At 35.8% G+C, this 18,842-nt stretch overlaps 1 protein-coding gene across 1 annotated transcript in view; it reads left to right on the forward strand.

Moving 5' to 3' along the window:
* The window catches only part of Nulp1 (Nuclear localized protein 1), a 68,016-nt gene that overhangs the window by 33,315 nt on the left and 15,859 nt on the right, over nt 1–18,842 (forward strand). Inside the window, exons 7-9 of the mRNA XM_069845634.1 lie at nt 2,493–2,921; nt 10,519–10,768; nt 12,561–12,745. Coding sequence (XP_069701735.1) covers nt 2,493–2,921; nt 10,519–10,768; nt 12,561–12,745 — 864 coding nt within the window. The remainder of the gene's footprint in view (nt 1–2,492; nt 2,922–10,518; nt 10,769–12,560; nt 12,746–18,842) is intronic.

An 18,842-nucleotide genomic window follows, 5' to 3' on the forward strand; every position in this document is an offset into this window, starting at 1 on the left:
GATGCAACATGATGAACGACATGATATTACATAAATAATGGCTCAATAGGAAATCAGAATTTCATGACTTCGCGATGTAACAAAAGCTGAAATTGAGTTAACTTTTACCACACGACGTTACTGGAATGTGTATATGTTTTGTTTATGATGGTGTCGTCTGCAACAAAATTAAATACTTTTTCAGACGAGATGTTGATAGAATTGGTTAAAGGATACTCTGAATTATAGCTACAGAGTGAACTGTGAGTAATGTCATTAATTTCAAGAAGGAGACAGCCTCCAGATATGGAGGGTAGCTGTGAGTATATTGAATAAGCAGTTGCGGACACCGATGATGGGGGTCCTCCAGCTTGGGGGTTGGGCGAAGGGCTAACAACCCATCACCGTAAAAAACAGATTGTTACGAAACTTTCAAGTAAGACGTAGATGGGAAGATAATATTAAAATGGATTTGAGGGAGGTGGGATATGATGATAGGGATTGGATTAATTTTGCTCAGGATAGGGACCAATGGCAGGCTTATGTGAGGGCAGCAATGAACCTCCAGGTTCCTTAAAAGCCAGTAAGTAAGTAAGTATTGAATTAACTTAATTCCCAATATGTTTAGTCAATTCAAGACAGCAGTGTATTATGATAAAAAGAATTTTAGTTTTTGTTGTTTAAATATGCAGAAATTTCATTTGAACAATGTAAATTTTCGTTCTGAAAAGGAATTTTCAAACGTTATATTTGTTAGGATCAAATTTCTGTGTATTTATTATCATAATACAGTGCTCTCTTAAATTGACTGAACATATTGGGAATTAAATCAATGGTTTTCCCAAAACATGATAAGAAATGTTTCATATAAAACAGTTTTTATCTCGAAAAGGAAGCAAAAAGGAAAACAATAATTGTATTATTTTTTTTTATTATTATTTTTTTTTGTTTAAAATATCTCAAAGAATAACCTTCTGAAATTAATGACATTACTTACGGTTCACTCTTTATATTACGGTTTGTTAACCTGAAATACACAATGCTTTTCATCCATGGCTCCCATGAAGTTTGGAAAATTTAATTTTTTCCAATATTCTTCTTCCACCTTCGTGAAATTGTCCTCGGAGAGTTTCCACTTAAGGAGGTGCTTTTCAATTTATCCCAGATTACAGGACTTGTTCTTAAAACTGTAATGGACATTGTGGAAGGTACAATACGAAAATCGTAAGAGAGAGGACATAGGGAATCCCCTGCAACCAAATTCTTGAAAGGGAGATAACAGTATTAGGGAAACCTAACTTCAAAGTTACACTTAGACACTCCGCTGGATGCCTCCCGCATTGGACGTTTTTGTGTATAATAATAATAATATAATGTGATAATAATACTTTATTGCCAGAACAAAGATACATATGAGGGCCAATGATATGCAGGAGATCATTAAATTCCGAAAGTGTCATTCGTTATGATAAGATTCTGTATCCATTAAGCTAATATTCGGAATCAGACTATGATAATCTCTAAATTGTTGACTCTCCTTTAAGATAGGGTGAACCCACCAATGGCGAATATGTTTATTTTGCAATTTTCTATGTTGATTTCTCCTATTTCAGAAATAGAGAAGGCAGGCATCATTTCATTTTAAGTTTCCTAATCAACACAAACCAGTGATTCAACTCGCAGAATTGTGAACACCAATCCACGACGCAATACTACGATGTTGCATCACATGTCATGGATGTCACATCATTGTAAATTCAGCATGATGCTCATAGGATGGGTTTCAAATGCGTCCTGTTCCAGGATAAAATTTATTTACTTATTGTTAACTGTATTGTATTTGTGTTTAATTATTTTTAATTTGTCGTGAATATATTTGTTCAAACTTATGTTTTTATAATTTATGTTTTTTTTAATTTTTATTATTTATTTTTTTGCCATTCAGAAGTGGGGTGCATGGCTTATTTGAGGGCACAGGATATTTGTAGGGAAATTCAATAAATAATGCCAAGAAAACTTCTTTGAGTCAGTACAAACTTATCAACAAGTATGAGGCCTTTGCTGAGCCAAGAGAACAATATTTTTCAGCATCACTTGTGAAAGAAATAAGAACCAAAATAAATGTGAGATATATTGGTAAAACATCCACTGATTTTCTAAAAGTCTCCTCCACTTCCATTGAACTTCTTACAGAATCCAGAAAATCTGCTCATAACAGATCCTCTGTATTGAATTGAGTTTTATTTATTTAATTATTTGTCTGTGGTAAATGTCATTTCAGTTATACATTTTTCTCACTTAATGCGTTTTTTTTTTCCTGAGACCCGCATAAAGACGTATAAATGAAGTTTTATTGCATTATGAATGTGTTTCTTATTTTAATTTTATTTTCTCTTATAATAACACTCACTTATGTGACATCATTTCTTTAGTCCCTTCAATGATGCTATAACCAAGTTCAACTGTATATTGTACTGTACTATGTTAAAGTGTGTATTGCATTATTTTTGCAGGGCACTGTTCATAACTCTGTTTAAGCACCTCACCTTCGTGGGGCAGCGTGCGTGCTACAGGACGGCCCTTGAGCTGTGCAGACTGCTCTTGTCACTGGATCCTGACGAAGATCCTCTTGGCGTAATACTATGTATAGATTTTTATGCCCTTCGGTCAATGAAATATGAGTGGTTGGTCTGTGCCTACGATGAGTGGGAGCCAACTCGGAATGTGTCACAGCTGCCAAATTTTGCTTTTTCGGTGGCAATGGCATATTACCAATTGGACGAGGAACCAGAGGCGGAAAAGAAGATTGCAGCCAATGATCTCCTACAGAAGGCCCTAATTATGTTCCCTGGTGTTCTCTTGCCATTGTTGGACAAATGTTCTGTCCAACCTGACTCCAGGGTTTCTAGTCATCCCTTCTTCACCACAAGAGCAATAATGAGGTATGACAGCTTTTAATGCTTACATGTAATTTAAATCATATCAAACGATGGTTCTCGTCCAAAATGATTCTTGTAAAAATGTTTGCCATTTGATTAATTACAATTTTCTAACAGATATTAATGTATGCTATTGGTAATGTTTTTTGTTCTTGATCCACGGCACTTTTGAGATACACCACTGGAAGTACTCTTAGAGATCACATTCATAATTATATTATTTATTTAATTAAATGCAGAAACAGTTTACTTAAATTCGTTGGCTTATATGAGATGTATATGAGATACAATAATAACAAAAGCAGGGAAAAAGAAATAACAAAAGAAAAATACAGTAATAAGAAAAGAACAAACTTCTATTCCTCAGGCATCAGGTTCCTGGCTCCCCCAATACCTTTCAGAGTCCATAATATCTCTAAGCTAACGCAGAATATAGATTGGGCTGTTTAATATATAAGTTTCGCAGATCTTTTTGGCACTTGTGAGGAAAGAAAAAGTTAGCAAGCGAGCCTTTATGGTGGGGTCCTCTGCAGGGTGGGTCAAGCAATGGACTGGGGTAGACAGGGGAGGAGCAACGACACTAAACACAAAGTATGCTCAGTTGTTTAGGAGAAATTGACCTGTACGTAAGATGCTGCCGATACTTTTTAAACTAAAATATAGCAGGGGATGAACAAGAGAGATCATTCTCAATTTGTACAATTTTATGAGGAAATGAGCAGAGTAGCTAAAAATAAGCTACAGAGAGTAGCAGAGGGAAACGTCTCTCTAACAAAGGTGAAGAGGATTTTGCATGAACAGAAATAACATGGAGATGAAGGAACATCAATGAGTGCATCAGGAAAAAAAGCGGTAGATGGCAAAAGACCGCTACTAATATTGATGACTTTAAGAAATGCATGATACAACGAAAGATTCACGAATTCTATCTTATGCACAAAAATTCTACTACAATTTCGAAGTTATTACCCATTCTACGTAAATTCACCCATCGTTGATTTGGGGGCCACTAGTTTAAAGAGTATTTTAAGAGAATTACAGTTCAAGTGTAAGAAGACTGGGAAAATAGAAGTGTACTGATCGAGAGACAAAGAATGTCATCTCTATCAGTCATAAAGTTTAGAGAGAAAGGCCAATCCATCATCTACGGGGAAGATAACTATATACATAGAAGTCACAATGATAAGAGGATAGGATAGAGATCATAATAATAACAAATTACAATGAAAGCAGTACTGGGTGTTCATTTCAAAGTGTGTCATGACGTCACTGTTGTGAGTCAGCGATTTGAAGCGAGTTTCAGCTTTTATGTCAGAGAAGTTGCCTATTAATCAAGGTGTTCAATCTGAACTTGTGAACATGTACGGTATAACTTGAACGTCGTAGCAACAGATGGCGGTCTGTACGGTCTGTGTGCTACCATAACCTCTTTCGAACTGTGTTTTGCGCGGGCAAGTCGTATGCAAGGTATTTGTTATCATCCGTTGCATACCGCAACATTCCACAACACAAATCAAATGCTCCGTGTCCATGTTGACCGTCCAAGTTAATGTCAACAAATACGTAAGTAATCGTTCTAACCCTCTCGCCATATCCCGACGGTAAGAAAAAAAACTCACCTCAGTACGTGCTTCCAAACAGTTCACATTCCTGCCACTACCGGCGTTACTGCATGTATCAGTATGTACTTCCAGAGTCCGTGGGTATCCACGGACTCTGCGTACTTCAGAATGAACGCTGTACTTGCTAGGCAACTTCTCTTGCATTTAGGTAATATGCCTCTGCGGAAGTGTAGGAAGATTGAATTCTCTAGGCTCATCGGCTAGCCACATGACAGCATACAGCGAGCCATGACACACTTTGAACTGAACACGCAGTAGTGATAGTGCAGTGGAAAAAAAGTTCCAACAATAACATATGCATTATGAAGAGAAGGCATAGGTATGTCACTGTTGATAGTGATTCATCCGTCGGATGGGGACGTTAAGCCTGGCGGCCCCCTTGGTGCTATTCGACAGGAGTACATTATGTGCTGGCACTGGGTTTCTCCTTCTCCCTTCCTCACCATCATCCTCACTCATTCCCTACACTACACTTATACGAACACTTACACATACTCTCACTCTAGTACACGACATAATTCTTCACAGATACACATCATGCATAACGTGCCCCACTGAAGTGGTGTGCAACTTCAAAATGGGTCACAGTCCTGCCATCTATCCGCAGTATATGGAACCCAAATGACGTAGGTATTAGATACACACACAATAAATACACAGTCTGTAACGTTTTATTAGATTTGGTGTTCGTGATTTATTGGCATTACAGGTCTATTTATACGAATTCTGAGTGTACTTCTACTGTCACGGCGATTGACAGGCGGATATCAGTTGGGGCTGCAGCTGGTTGGGAGACAACATACAAGATGAATAGTGACTCACTTCTTTGCTTAACATTAAAAATTTCAGGGGCCAAAAAGATCTGAGATACTTATACCAATTTGATACAGATCTTTTCCCAAGCAGTTCTTGCCTATATGGAGTATAAATTTCGCAATAGCTTTTCTTCTTGGCCAGTTTGATATTGTTAAATGTATTCTATTCACTTTCTTGTGATGTAGTATGAAGATGAATGGCTTGGTATATTCTGTGAATGAAATTTGATGTGATACAGTAAGAGACTGGTCTTGTTGGTTTTTTTTAGAATTTTAGTATCCTTTTTGCAAGATTGTCAGCGTTGTTACCTGTTGGGATGAAACCCATTGAAATATAACTGTTTTATGAATTTCTTGCAATTGGAACAAGATTTTTGTGTGATGTCTATGTCTTTTAATGCAGTCAGTTTTGTAAGATTTGTTGTGGCCTGAATGGCAGATTTAGAATTGGATAGAATTTTCTGTATTTAAAAATGTTGTGATCCAGTACAGCATCTGTTGTAGGACAGTTCGTATTCCACCATCAAAGACTATGCTTTTTTCTTCCAAGTGTTCTATAGAAAGCAATAGACATCAGTGTAGACATGGAACCATTGATTGCTTCGGTATCTTGTATTGATAGTCTCCAATGCATAAACTAAGAGCAGTTTTGTTTGCATATCATTTTTTGTAACAGAATACAATATAAGATATAACTTGATTCTCATAGATTGGCATTTGAAGAAGCTTTTGTGGGAGTAAAAGTTATTCACGTGATTTATTTATTCCACATTTGTTTTTTTCCATCAGCACTTTATGCAGGAGTCCTTCCTTTGTCTTCCATTGTTATAAAGGTAAAGGTAAAGGTATCCCCGTAACATGCCATGAAGGCACTTGGGGGGCATGGAGGTAGAGCCCCATGCTTTCCATGACCTCGGCACTAGAATGAGGTGGTGTGGTCGGCACCACGCTCTGACCGCCTTTTACCCCCGGGAAAGACCCGGTACTCAATTTTATAGGAGGCTGAGTGAACCTCGGGGCCGTTCTGAAAGTTTGGCAACGAGAAAAAACCCTGTCACCACCTGGGATCGAACCCCGGACCTTCCAGTCCGTAGCCAGCTATACTTAGACGAAAATGATTGTCTGCTAATCATATTTTACAACAGAGGCTTATATTCGTTTATTGGATTTAAACAGTACAACAAAGGATAATAAACAGATTTGGTTAGAACATACCTAAAGAATGAATGCAACCACATTAACGAACTATCAATACATACTACAAAAGGTACGAGAAATGCAGTTGGACTGCTATGAATAATCGGCGAGAGATACCTTCGAGAAGATAGTAGTATTTGTGGACCAAGAGAAGGCTTTTGACAGAGTGGAGTGGAATCCAAAAGAAAATTGGCGTGGATTGGAAAGAGAGAAGACTGTTGAGTAATCTTTATATGAAACAGATCAAAGTCAGGATAGAAGAACAAATGTCAGAAGGAAGTGAAATAGGGAGAGGAGTAGTCACCTAGCCTGTTCCACATCTACTTGGAAGATTCAGTGAAGAACTGTTTTCAGAACATGTGGGGGCTGATGATAGAAGGAAGAAGAATAAAGTGCATAAGATTTGCTGCTGATATGGCATTGATAGCAGAAGAGAAGATTGAAACTAAGGGATATACTGAATCTAAATGACAGCTATGAGCAGTATGGGATGAAGATAAATGCAAACAAGATAAAGACGATAGTCATAGGAAGAAAAATAAAGAAGGTAAATTTGCGAATTCTAAATGAGGCAGTAGAACAAGTGAACGGCTTCAAATACTTGGGATGTATTATAAGTAGTAACATGAGCTGCTGCCAGGAAGTCGAAAGGAGAATAGCAATAGCCAAGAAAGCTTTTAATATAAAAAGAGGCATCTTTTGTGGATCTCTGGAAAAAGAACTAAGGAAAAGACTAGTGAAGGGCTTTGTGTGAAGTGTGGCATTGTATGAAATAGAAACCTGGACATTACGACGAAGTGAGGAGAAGTGAATAGAAGCATTTGAAATGTGGATATGGAGAAGAATGGAACATGTGAAGTGGACAGACAAAATAATAAATGAAGCTGTGTTGGAAAGAGTGGGTGAAGAAAGAATGATGCTGAAACTGATCAGGAAGAGAAAAAGGAATTGATTGGGTCACTGGCTGAAAAGAAACTGCCTACTGAAGGATGCACTGGAAGGAATGGTGAACGGGAGAAAAGTTCATGGCCGAAGAAGATATCAGATGATAGACGATATATGGATCATATGCAGAGACAAACAGGAAGACAGAAAATAGGAGATTGGAAAAGCTGGGTTTGCAGTGAAAGACCTGCCCTTGTGCAGAACACTGTAAATGAATGAATACATACCACAAGGCTGCTATGATGAGGGAAGAAGGAAACTGCAATGGGAAGATGAATTCTTTTGAGGCTGTCCAGCTGTTAATGGCTACATTGATAATGACGATGATGATAATGATAAGAACTGTTAAATTTAATAATTTTCGTAGTGGTTATTTATATTGTATAGAATGAACTGACAAATAAGATAGGGGAGTTCGTGATTGGTTGGTTTTCTATGGCCATGTTTGGGATCATTGCTTCTCAGTAGAGACAGCTGAAATTTTGTCGAGTTCGATACATCAGAGAAGATTTCTTTCCCCATATATGATACTGATGAATTGCACAATGTGCATTTTTCTGTGTTGTAGATTCCTATCCTAAATAGATGTGCTGCAAGGCAATCTTATCCTGTATTCAACCAGAAATTTAGCACAGCTTCTTTTCTGGGTTTCTTACTATTTGGTTTTCAGTGTTTACTGAGTTCTGCTCATTTTTTACTGTGTTATTTCTGATTGACTTTATGGAGTATTTCTATCTCTGATTTAGTTTTAATTTTGTTTCCTAATGTTGGGTACTTAAAATTTGATTTTGACAATACAATCTTGTACCTTTTTTTTGCTAGTTTACCAGCGTCATTGTTTCCATTTATGCCAACATGTTATGGTATCCACTGAATGTATATTTTCTTGTTTCTATTTTCAAGTATTCTAATTAATTTCCTCATTTCAATTATCTTTTCAGTAGTAAATTTTTTATTTGAAGCTATGGGGCTTACATTGCTGACTCTGACTCTGCTAGTAAGACAGCTTTATTGTAAGCCCATGGTGCAGGCAACATAGGGGTTTTTTCCGGTTCCCCTGTGACATCTCAACAATTCTCCATCATCATCATCATCATCATCATCATCATCATTCATTACGATTGTAATGTGGACCCAATGCCTTTGGTGCTCTCTGGATAGTCTTTGACAAACTACGTTGTCTATGTTTCTCAGCACTAGCGACATCTATGAACCTGCTCATAGAGTAAAGGTGAATAACAGGAAGTTAAAGGTCCTGCCATTGGATGAAAAAACTATTAGCATTGAAATTCCCAGTGCATGTTCTAAATCACTGATATCAGGGGCGGATGCAAGGGGGGGATTAAGGGGATATATCCCCTCCCGAAATTTTGAGAAAAATACGAAACAAGAAACAAAAATTATATTAATTTTAATTCGTGAATGTACATAGGAATTAGAGAGTTTTCCACGTAAATTCTCTTTGCTAAAATGTTAAATTTCAAGAACTACAGGAAGACAAACACAGCATTCTTATTTCAAGACAGAGAGTCATGAAGAGTATTTTATGCTTTTAATTTTCCTTCTCTTCTTAGACTGTATCATTAGTCAGCTCAAGAACAGGTTTTTAAATCATAAGAGAATCCTAAAGTCCATACAAACTTTGCTGCCTGAAAACATAGTGCGAGCATCAGATGAAGATTTAGAAACTGCTGTTGAGGCTATAGTAAATCAGTGGCCCAATGATGTTGATGCATCACCAGAGTCTTTCTTCAAGGAATTGAAAATGTGGAGAAGAAATTTCCTTGATCAGAAAAATTTTCACCTAATACCTACTGATTTTATATCATCTTTGAACAGGTGCAATGAAATTATTTTTCCCTGCACTCGCAAGGCGCTGAAACTTTTCTGCACGTTGCCTGTAACTACAGCAACACCAGAATGGTCGTTCTCAACATTGCGGTATTTGAAGACTTACTTGAGGAGCACGATGGGAGCAGACAGATTAAATGGACTGGCCTTGATGTATATACATAAAAATGTAGAAGTAAAAGCTCATGAAGTACTGGATGAAATGTCTAAGAAGTCTCGTCGCCTTCTTCTGTAAATATCATTCTGTCATTGTTTTTGTATTGCAGTCATTGTAAATGTTAAAATAAAAAAAATGATGGTTTATTTAACAACGCTCGCAATTGCCGAGGTTATATCAGCGTCGCCGGTGTGCCGGAATTTTTTCCCTCAGGACTTCTTTTACATGCCAGTAAATCGACTGATATGAGGCCTGTCGCATTTAAACACACTTAAATGCCGTCGAGCTGGGTTGGGGTAGAACCCGCAACTTCGAGCACAGAAGGCTATACCGACTACGCTACTCAGGCCAATTTGTAAATGTTTGTGAATCGGAAACAAATTTTGAGTATATAAACTTATTTCTCATTACTCCATTTTTACTATCTCCTCAAATCCCTCCCCGAAAAAAAATCCTGCGTCCGCCCCTGACTGATATATATAGTTATTTTATACTTTTTGTTGTAAATAGAAAAATACAACATAGAAATGATGATAATGTATGTGTAACTGTTTTATGTAAATTTTGTCAAAATTAATTAGATTCATCTATTTAATTTATAAGATAAGCGAAATATCTTGCTTTTCGGATTATATGTGTAATCCAGAAAATGAAAGTTCATCTCCTTATTTGTACTTTTCATGAAATCATTTCATTTTTTTTTTTTTTTTTGAATGACTGTTAATAATATCATTCACAGTATGATAAAGCAACGGAAATATAAAAAGTAATATATATAATGAGAAGTTGTGTTAACTTCGTGGCACTTTTTGTTTTCATTGCATTTTGATCAAGAAACCTAAATAGGTGAGATTATTATAATTGCCATCAAAATAACCTGCTTTTCAACAAGAAAGAAAATTCATGCGTGTTTTCTATTCTGTGTTACTTTGAATCAGAGTTAAAAATTAAGAATTGTTACTGTATTGTGTATAAGAAGTTGACTTATAATAGAGAGATACTAAATGTTGCAGCCAGAGCCCTGCCTTGTCGCAGTTAATTCAGCTGTACGTGTACCGCAACTACCACATGTGGAAGGAGTATGGAATGCTGGAATGGCTGGAGAGAAATGTGCATGTTGTGCTGGACCGCGTGGATGAGAGTGATCCATTCATCATAGAATGTGAAGAGAAGAGGAAAAGGAGGTACCAGAAAGCCCCAAGGAACATCCTGAGACACATCATCCTCTCTGACATCAAGGAGGTGTCGGCAACTTTAACGGATGTGAGACATATTCTGTGTAATTTGCATCTTTGCTTTCTTGCATTGTTCATGTCAAATGGCAATGACCAGTAACAAATCGAGCAAGATCAGTTTTCAGTGTAAGATTAGCTCTCCTGATAGGGTAGTGATGCTTCTCCCTTCTTTTAAAAGCAACCTTGCATCTTACAGATAACATTAATAGCTAGCTAGTTCTGATTCATTATTTTCAAAGGAGTACAGACGAAATGAACCAAGGATCCAGTTGTTTGAAAGCAGATGATGATAATAACAATGACGATTATGGGGTAGTAGTTTAGATGAGTAACTATATGAATAAGACAAGAAAATAACTTGTCTTCAGTATTATTTAACTTACCATTAGAAAAAGTATTAAAAGAACTCAATTCAAATGGTAATATATTATACAAGAATAAACAAGCCTTTGCTTTTGCAAATGATATAGCCTTTATAGCGAGAAATCTACCTGTCTGACAAGAAATTTTGAGTAATTATACTGAGTCTGTAAGGCTACCCTTGATGGGTAGCAGTTTGTAAATAAATGAACTGAATATGTGGCTTCATTTTAATATAAAAATTAATGTCCTTTAACATTATTCCTTTCCCTCTGAAAATTGTCTTTCCCATGAATTTCAAGAAAACAACTTCCTGCTTTTATCGAGTTTGGTAACCCAGCAAATTAGGTGTACGTGATGTACACAGGACTTTGGTAATCATAAAATATATACTCTCTCCAGCTATTATCTTATATCTTAGAAAATAAACAATGCATATTTCATAGAATTAGTTACTTTCTTTCGTCCGATATTAATATAATATTATTATATAAGTGCAGAAATATTTCAACTTGTAACTGTAATTAAAATGAAGTGAGATTTTCACACAAATTGTGATTACACTATAATGTATTAATATTTGTGTACAACATTCATGTCATCAGTAGTATATTCTATAGTATGGAGGTTGTGTTATAATATGTTATATTTAATGCTACACTCACACAAGGTATGTCAGGTGTAATAAGAAAATTTTGTACAGCATTTCTACTCTCTTCAACTAGAACAGCTGTAACAAATTCCTCATGTTAATATAATGTTGTGATAATAATTTTCTATAGCTGTAGAAACATTTCTAACTATTTTGTTTGTGGTAGACACATCAATACACTTCGGTCTCCAACATTAATGAGAAAACTGCCTAATATTTGATTGACAAGAAACATTGCTTCTGGTGAAATAGCATTATGTTCCTATTTGGTGTTTTAATTACATCCTTTATCTGATGTAATACAATGTTTGTTGCTTATTTATGAATTCTAAACCTATTTAAAAACTCTATTTCATCCCATTTTTCGAAATCAACTCTCGCATGAATAGTTCTAGGTCTTCATAATCTCACTTGTACATCATATTCAATATCTTTTATTTCATCAAAAATTTCAACAAGTTCTTCCATTTTCTAACTTTATCTTATACTGAAGGATAATATTGACAGTCGAAACTAAACTAGAAAAATCACAGATATATTAATAATGTTAATGAAGTTTAACATGAATACCAGTTTAAACATACACTACAGAAGGTTTAAGTTTGAACCACGTTTACAAAGCTTAAACCACCGTGGGTAAAATTGTTTTTAGTTTAAACTCAGAGTTAAACCAGTATAAAATAAACCAAGTTTAAACTCATTTGTAGAAAATGGCCCTAAATTGATAATCTGCATTGTAGTTTAAAATTTTTCTGGATTTATTTTTGAAATTTATTTCAGTTACATCTAAGAACTTGATGTGTTTCAGGAATCAGATGGACCTATCCTAAGCTATGATCCTCTTCCCCCTGTGGACTCAATCAACCTGTATGTCCGTCCTCAGCGGACAAGAATGTACGAACATTCCAGTCCTTTTACTATGTTCTTCAGGTCGATACTCCCCAACTTCAACATTAATGAGCCAGCACCAGCTGTGGATGGTCTACAGTTAATGTAAGTTTATTATCTTGCTTAGACACACCTCAGTGCTGGATGTGTATGTGAGGACAGCTTACCAGGTCAGCAGTTGTTCCGTGTTAAATACATAGTTATTGTTAATTTATTCTAACTATGGATACTATGAGCATTCAGTATTATAAGTTAGGACGTATATGTAATAGGTAAAGATCCATGAAATTCGTAAGTTGCTGTAATGCGAATTGTTCTCATTTGGCCGATTTTTTTTTTTTGCACTCTGTCTTTATACTTCAGCCCATAACACCAAAAAATTCACTTTTTAATCACGAAATAACGCGAATTCGTATAACTTAATAACGCAAAAAAAAAGCAAGTAATTTCAGTAATATTTGATGCTTTATTCGCGAAATTTTAACAATAATGTATTTTTAAATATTTTCATTCTGGGAGGGGGGTAAGGGCACGTTTCGTTCCGCAGTTTGGTCAACAAATGAATGCAGCTGTGTATAATAATCTGTATGAATAGTAGAAACTGATGCTGAAAATGCTGCATGTACCAGTCTTATCATGTTTAATATCTTAAGCCCAGGATTATTCTAAAACCAGCATATATACTGTGTGTGCATGCGTGCGCTTGTTAGCAGTACTGTAATACAGAAATCTTCTAATTTTAAAACGAGTTTTCCTTAAAAATGCAAGTGCTTGGACTCTAGAAATAGGACAAATATTCAAAATGCAAAATATACACTAATTATTTTTTATGTTTTTACCTATATTCTGTAATCTATACATTAGAGGGGGAAATGCATGGTTTATTTAGAATATATTTTTATACATCTTAATTACACAACTTTTAACACTATATCACTTAAGAATATGTATTATATGTCTTTCTCGTGTGAAATTCTATCGTACCTGGTTAACATGTTTCGGCTTGTTATGGGCCTTCTTCAGAACTGGTTGTTGCTGGTCTTGGCACCTTTTGTTTTGTTTTCTATGAGAGTGTGTTTGTGTTACAAAGAACACATCACACTCATAACAAAATTACAAAACACATCCACATAAGCAGAACACGTCACAAATGCTAACCACACCTACAGAGACAACACAGACATGGAAATTCTACACATCCAACCAAAAAGCCAGAAACTAAACACACTAGAACAATACAAAATATACAGACACACAAAAACACATCCAAATGAAATTCTCAACACACAACTCAATTTAAGAATACACACTCTTTGACTCCACATTACACTACACACACACACCCCCACAGGAAACAAAACAAAAGGTGCCAAGACCAGCAACAACCAGTTCTGAAGAAGGCCCATAACAGGCCGAAACATGAACCAGATACGATAGAATTTAACACGAGAAAGACATATAATACATATTCTGAAGTATATTTTTATCTTGAATAACAGTGTATTTTAATTCTTTTTGTGAGATGTCTGAAAACAGATGTGACATCATAGCACACAAATTTATGTGTAGGCACAGTCATCTATTTGGAGATTCAGATTATGCTTTATTTCTGATAGCATTGTTGGTTGCATGGCAATTGTTGACTATTCTTATGTCTAAAACTAAAATGGTGGTTGAATGGACAGTCCAGCAAATTACTTCATGCATATAAAGAATGACCTCTTTGCTAGATTTTAGTTAATACTAGACTGAGGATTTATATGCATTATGAAGTACAGTTCAGTCGCATCACACTTGTTCCGAAGAGCACACAAGCCTATGGGAGCAAGCCTATAGAGTGTGAGGTAAAACACGGCATTTTAAATCTGTAATCTCCGGCGTATTGCACTCATAACTTTCATTAATTAATGGCATACACACAATCATCATTTTATTTCACTAACCTGTGTTACAGTAGTTGCTGAAAGTGGTGTCCATTAGCATTTAGACCAGGCCTGCAGAACTCGTAAGTAGGGGAAATATGACGTCAACCTCACTCCACTTCTATTGGGGATGATCAACTTCTGTGTAGAGTTGTTGACATTCTTTGCGTGTGGAAGGTCCATCAGTGGCGGCTTGTCTATTCCATAATTCTTAATATGGCCTTTGTTGAAATGTCGTTTAATATTGAAATGAGTAGAAATAAATTGGATGGGACACAGTAAATAAGCAATTCTTTCGTCTTCTTCAACAACAAAATAATCATATTCACATATCCTTTGGAAGTAGTGTTTCTTCAGGGAATTTAGATTTTGCCATATTCCACTTCTCTTCAAACTGCAGTCTAGCCCTCCCTCCCTCCCTCCTTCCCTCCGTCCCTCCATGTATTTATTCATTCATTCATTTATTTGGCTGCAGTGCTTTACAGTGTTGAACAACAGCATTGACTTCCAGTCATATAGCTATCACTCACTTATCAACATTCAGTTTACATATATACATAGATAGACCTTCTTACATTATATGCACACATACATTTTAAAATTTAATTTTTGTTTATTTCCCTCATTCGTTTTTCTCTTATTTTCCAAAGGTATGTTCCTAAGGAGTTTATTATCTGTTCATTTGTAATTCTTGATAGTGTATTGTGTACCTGCTGCCGCGAGAATGAAGGTTGATGTAGCCGAGCGCAATTAGAATGCTATGACCATACTGGTAGAAAAGGTGGGTGGAATAGAAGGGGTATGAAGGCAGTCGCTGTGAGGAGCTACAGTTCTGCAGGTCTGATTTAGACACTCCCAACATCTTTTGATGAAACTTGAATTCACATGCAAAAGTTCTTCTTTCATTATCCTTGTAATTTCTGTTCTTATATTGTCTTTGAGTTAATTGATGGTGTGTGGGTTATTTCTATAAATTCTTATTTTTTTAGGGTTCCCCACACATAATAATCGCGCGCGGTAAGATCCGGGGAACGTGCGAGCCATAACCCTGTAGAAATAATTCTGTCATCAAAAGCCGACCTTATAACCTCCAAAGAAGCACCTGCAGTATGTGCTGTGGAAGAATCTTGTTGAAAATATGCATTTTGTCTCTCATTATCAGGTAAATGTTCAAAAACTTGTGCGAGTATTTGCATACAATACCTCTCTGAATTTACAGTATCTTAAAAAAATATTGGTCCTATTACTCGATTTGCTGTTACACCACACCATACACTAATCTTTTCGTCATGCAGTGGAACTTCGTGAATTAATCACGGATTTTCTGTGCACCAGAATCTATTGTTCTGTGAACATACATAACCACGTAAATGAAACCATGCCTCATCAGAGAAAATGATTAAATGTGGATTAGCAATATCGTCAACAGTGTTTTGTAAAACCCAATTACAGAAATTCACTCGACTTTCTTTGTCATGTGGCCGTAATTCTTGGACTACAGTAACTCTGTAAGGTTTCAATTTTAAGAGTTTAGTGGCTGTATGGGCGGAAGTTTTTGATAGTCTGCTTCCTGTGCAACACAACATAAAGATTTATTAGGAGAACATTCAAGTGATGCACCAATATCAAGTTTTACTTCTGTTAGAATCCTTCATTGTGACCAACGAATTTTAGAGTTCAGCGATCCCATTTCTCTTAATCTAATGACAAGGTTTCAAACTGTACCTCTATTTGGAGGTCAATTATCGGGGAATTTCTCTACAAATTGCCTACACACTTATCGGCATGACTCTATTTTGACGTAAGCTTCGTACATAAATATTTGCTGTTGTAAAGTAAACTTTCAGCTGGCATTTCAATTATCTAAACAATTAATTTAATGCACAGCACACACACTTCAAATGTATTTTAAAAAAGTACACAATACACATTCAAAGAAGTACACAAGTACACACGTTTTCTATCACTAACATTTCAGACTAAGCTGTGACAACGACCGGTAACATACATACCCGCAGCCTTGAAGCATGAAGCATTCAGCAGTTGGGATCTTTCCGCATTCTTCGGATCAAGCTTGACGCGACCGCACTGTAATATTGCAACTTCGTATATATTTAATCGTGCTCCCATATGCGTCTAATATCAGATATTCTTGAACACTCAGCTGTGGTGTAGAAAGCAATGCATATTATGTCCAATCACAGAAGCCTTTAAAGAATACAAAACAAATTTCAGCACAATGTCTTTCAGTAAGTGTTGTAATGGTAACTTGTACATATAATGCACTTGACAAGCTGTTCAATAGGTGACTATTTGTCACCTTTAGGTACTATTAGATAAAGACTGGAAGATTTACCATGCCTACCCAAATACACTAAATGTAATTTTTAGCTTATATTGCATATAAACGTTTTCGTTTATACATATCATCCGACTTAATCTCCTCCAGACATCTCTATCCTGCTAAGATTTTTTACTCATCACTGTTGTCCATTCCATTCCTCTTGCAATTAAGTTCTTTTTTATCTGGTCTAACCACCTCATTCTTGGCCTTCCCATTGTCTTCTTATTCTCTGTTCTCATCTCCAATGCTCTTCTCGGTAACCTCTCTGGTACCATCTTTTTAACATATCCAAACCATTGTAAACTCCTTTGCCCAGTATATTCTTGTAATGGTCTAAATCTCTGTATTCCTAATTCTATCTCTTCTAGTCTTTCCTTCAATTCTTCTTAATATTCTCATCTCTGCTGCTTGCAGTCTACTTTTGACTTTTGCCTTTTGTTAATACCCATGTTTTACCTGCATAACTTGGTATAGGTACAACATAAGTTTCATAAATGAACATTTTCGATTCTTTTGTAATATCCCATTTCCACATTATGTCTTTAATGAAACCATACAGTTTTACACTCTGTTTGATTCCATGTGTAATTTCTTTTTTGTAATGCCTTCTGAATCAAATTTTCTTCCTCAATATCCAAACTCTTTTACTTCTTTTACTGTACGTTCATTACATTTAATTTCCTTCATAGATGAAACCATCTTACTGATTTTCATTACCATGCTCTTTTCAGAATTGATTTCCAGACCACTCTTTTTTAATTCGGTGTACCATTTATTAATGACTAGAGCTCGGATGTTTAGGCATTTATTTTGGTTAAATAGGCACTAAAAATAGTAAAAATAGGCATTTATTAATCATGGAAACAGACAATAAATAGACAAGTACTTAATAAACTATCTCATACAGTACTCACTTTTCTTGGTTACATGTCACAACAAGATGCTTTTTTAAGTTGTCAACTGTCAAAATGAGCCGCCTGTCAGAGAGAACTTTTTCATGGTGGAAAAAGATCTTTCTACTTCTACTGAAGTGATTGGAGCAAACTTAAAAGAGACTATATCTTTCTGTCTTTACTTTCTTTCAGAGATCAGGAAAAACTGACTGTGTATTGTCTCAAAAAGAGGAGTGTGAGAAGGGATTAGAGATTTCAAAGTGTGCGTGACTTGTGCGTGCAAGCAACAACAGTAACGGGACCTGGAGACTTGCTTTTAATACTTACCTCATCCCCTTTCTTTCGCTGGTAAACCCCGAAGTGACCTGAACACTGAGTGTTATACTGTTCAAATGTCTTTGTTAAGTGACATAAAAGATGGAATCGGTAGGGGAGAAACATTTACTACTTCTTACAAACATAATGTATTGCTGGAGAATAAGACTCTCAGCAAATATTTGTGTGAGGTGAATATATATTTTTAATTTGTACAACCGTTCTTTTTTGTTTTTTGATATAATTTATGTGCGATTTATTTTAAATGCATTAAAAATATAGAAAATGCACAATCACGACGTAAAAAGGCTAAAAAAGGCATTTAACCTTAAAATAGGCAATGGAAGCTAAAATAGGCAAAAAAAAAAGGCACAATAAAAATTGGGCATATTGTCCCCAAATGTGTGTAAACGTGTTTGTCTCTAATAGGTCTTTCATACATACACTCAGTTTAAAAAAGGCATTTTGCCTAACATCCGGGCTCTATTAATGACCTTTCCTAATTCCTTCTCATTTTCACCCCAAATTGCAATATCATCTGCATTGACTAACAATAAGTATGCACATAAATTCTCAGTCTAATTACACTGAACAACAAATTTTTACTTTTTGTCTGGCTCCAAAATAAAAATAGGTCAATATTACTAATATGTGTGCCCTAAATCTGAATTTAAAATTCAAATTGCCCCATCACATACCATTTTCCGGGGAAAATGAATTGAATTTTT

Source organism: Periplaneta americana, chromosome 14 (genome assembly GCF_040183065.1).
Source record: "Periplaneta americana isolate PAMFEO1 chromosome 14, P.americana_PAMFEO1_priV1, whole genome shotgun sequence".
Lineage (NCBI taxonomy): Eukaryota > Metazoa > Arthropoda > Insecta > Blattodea > Blattidae > Periplaneta > Periplaneta americana.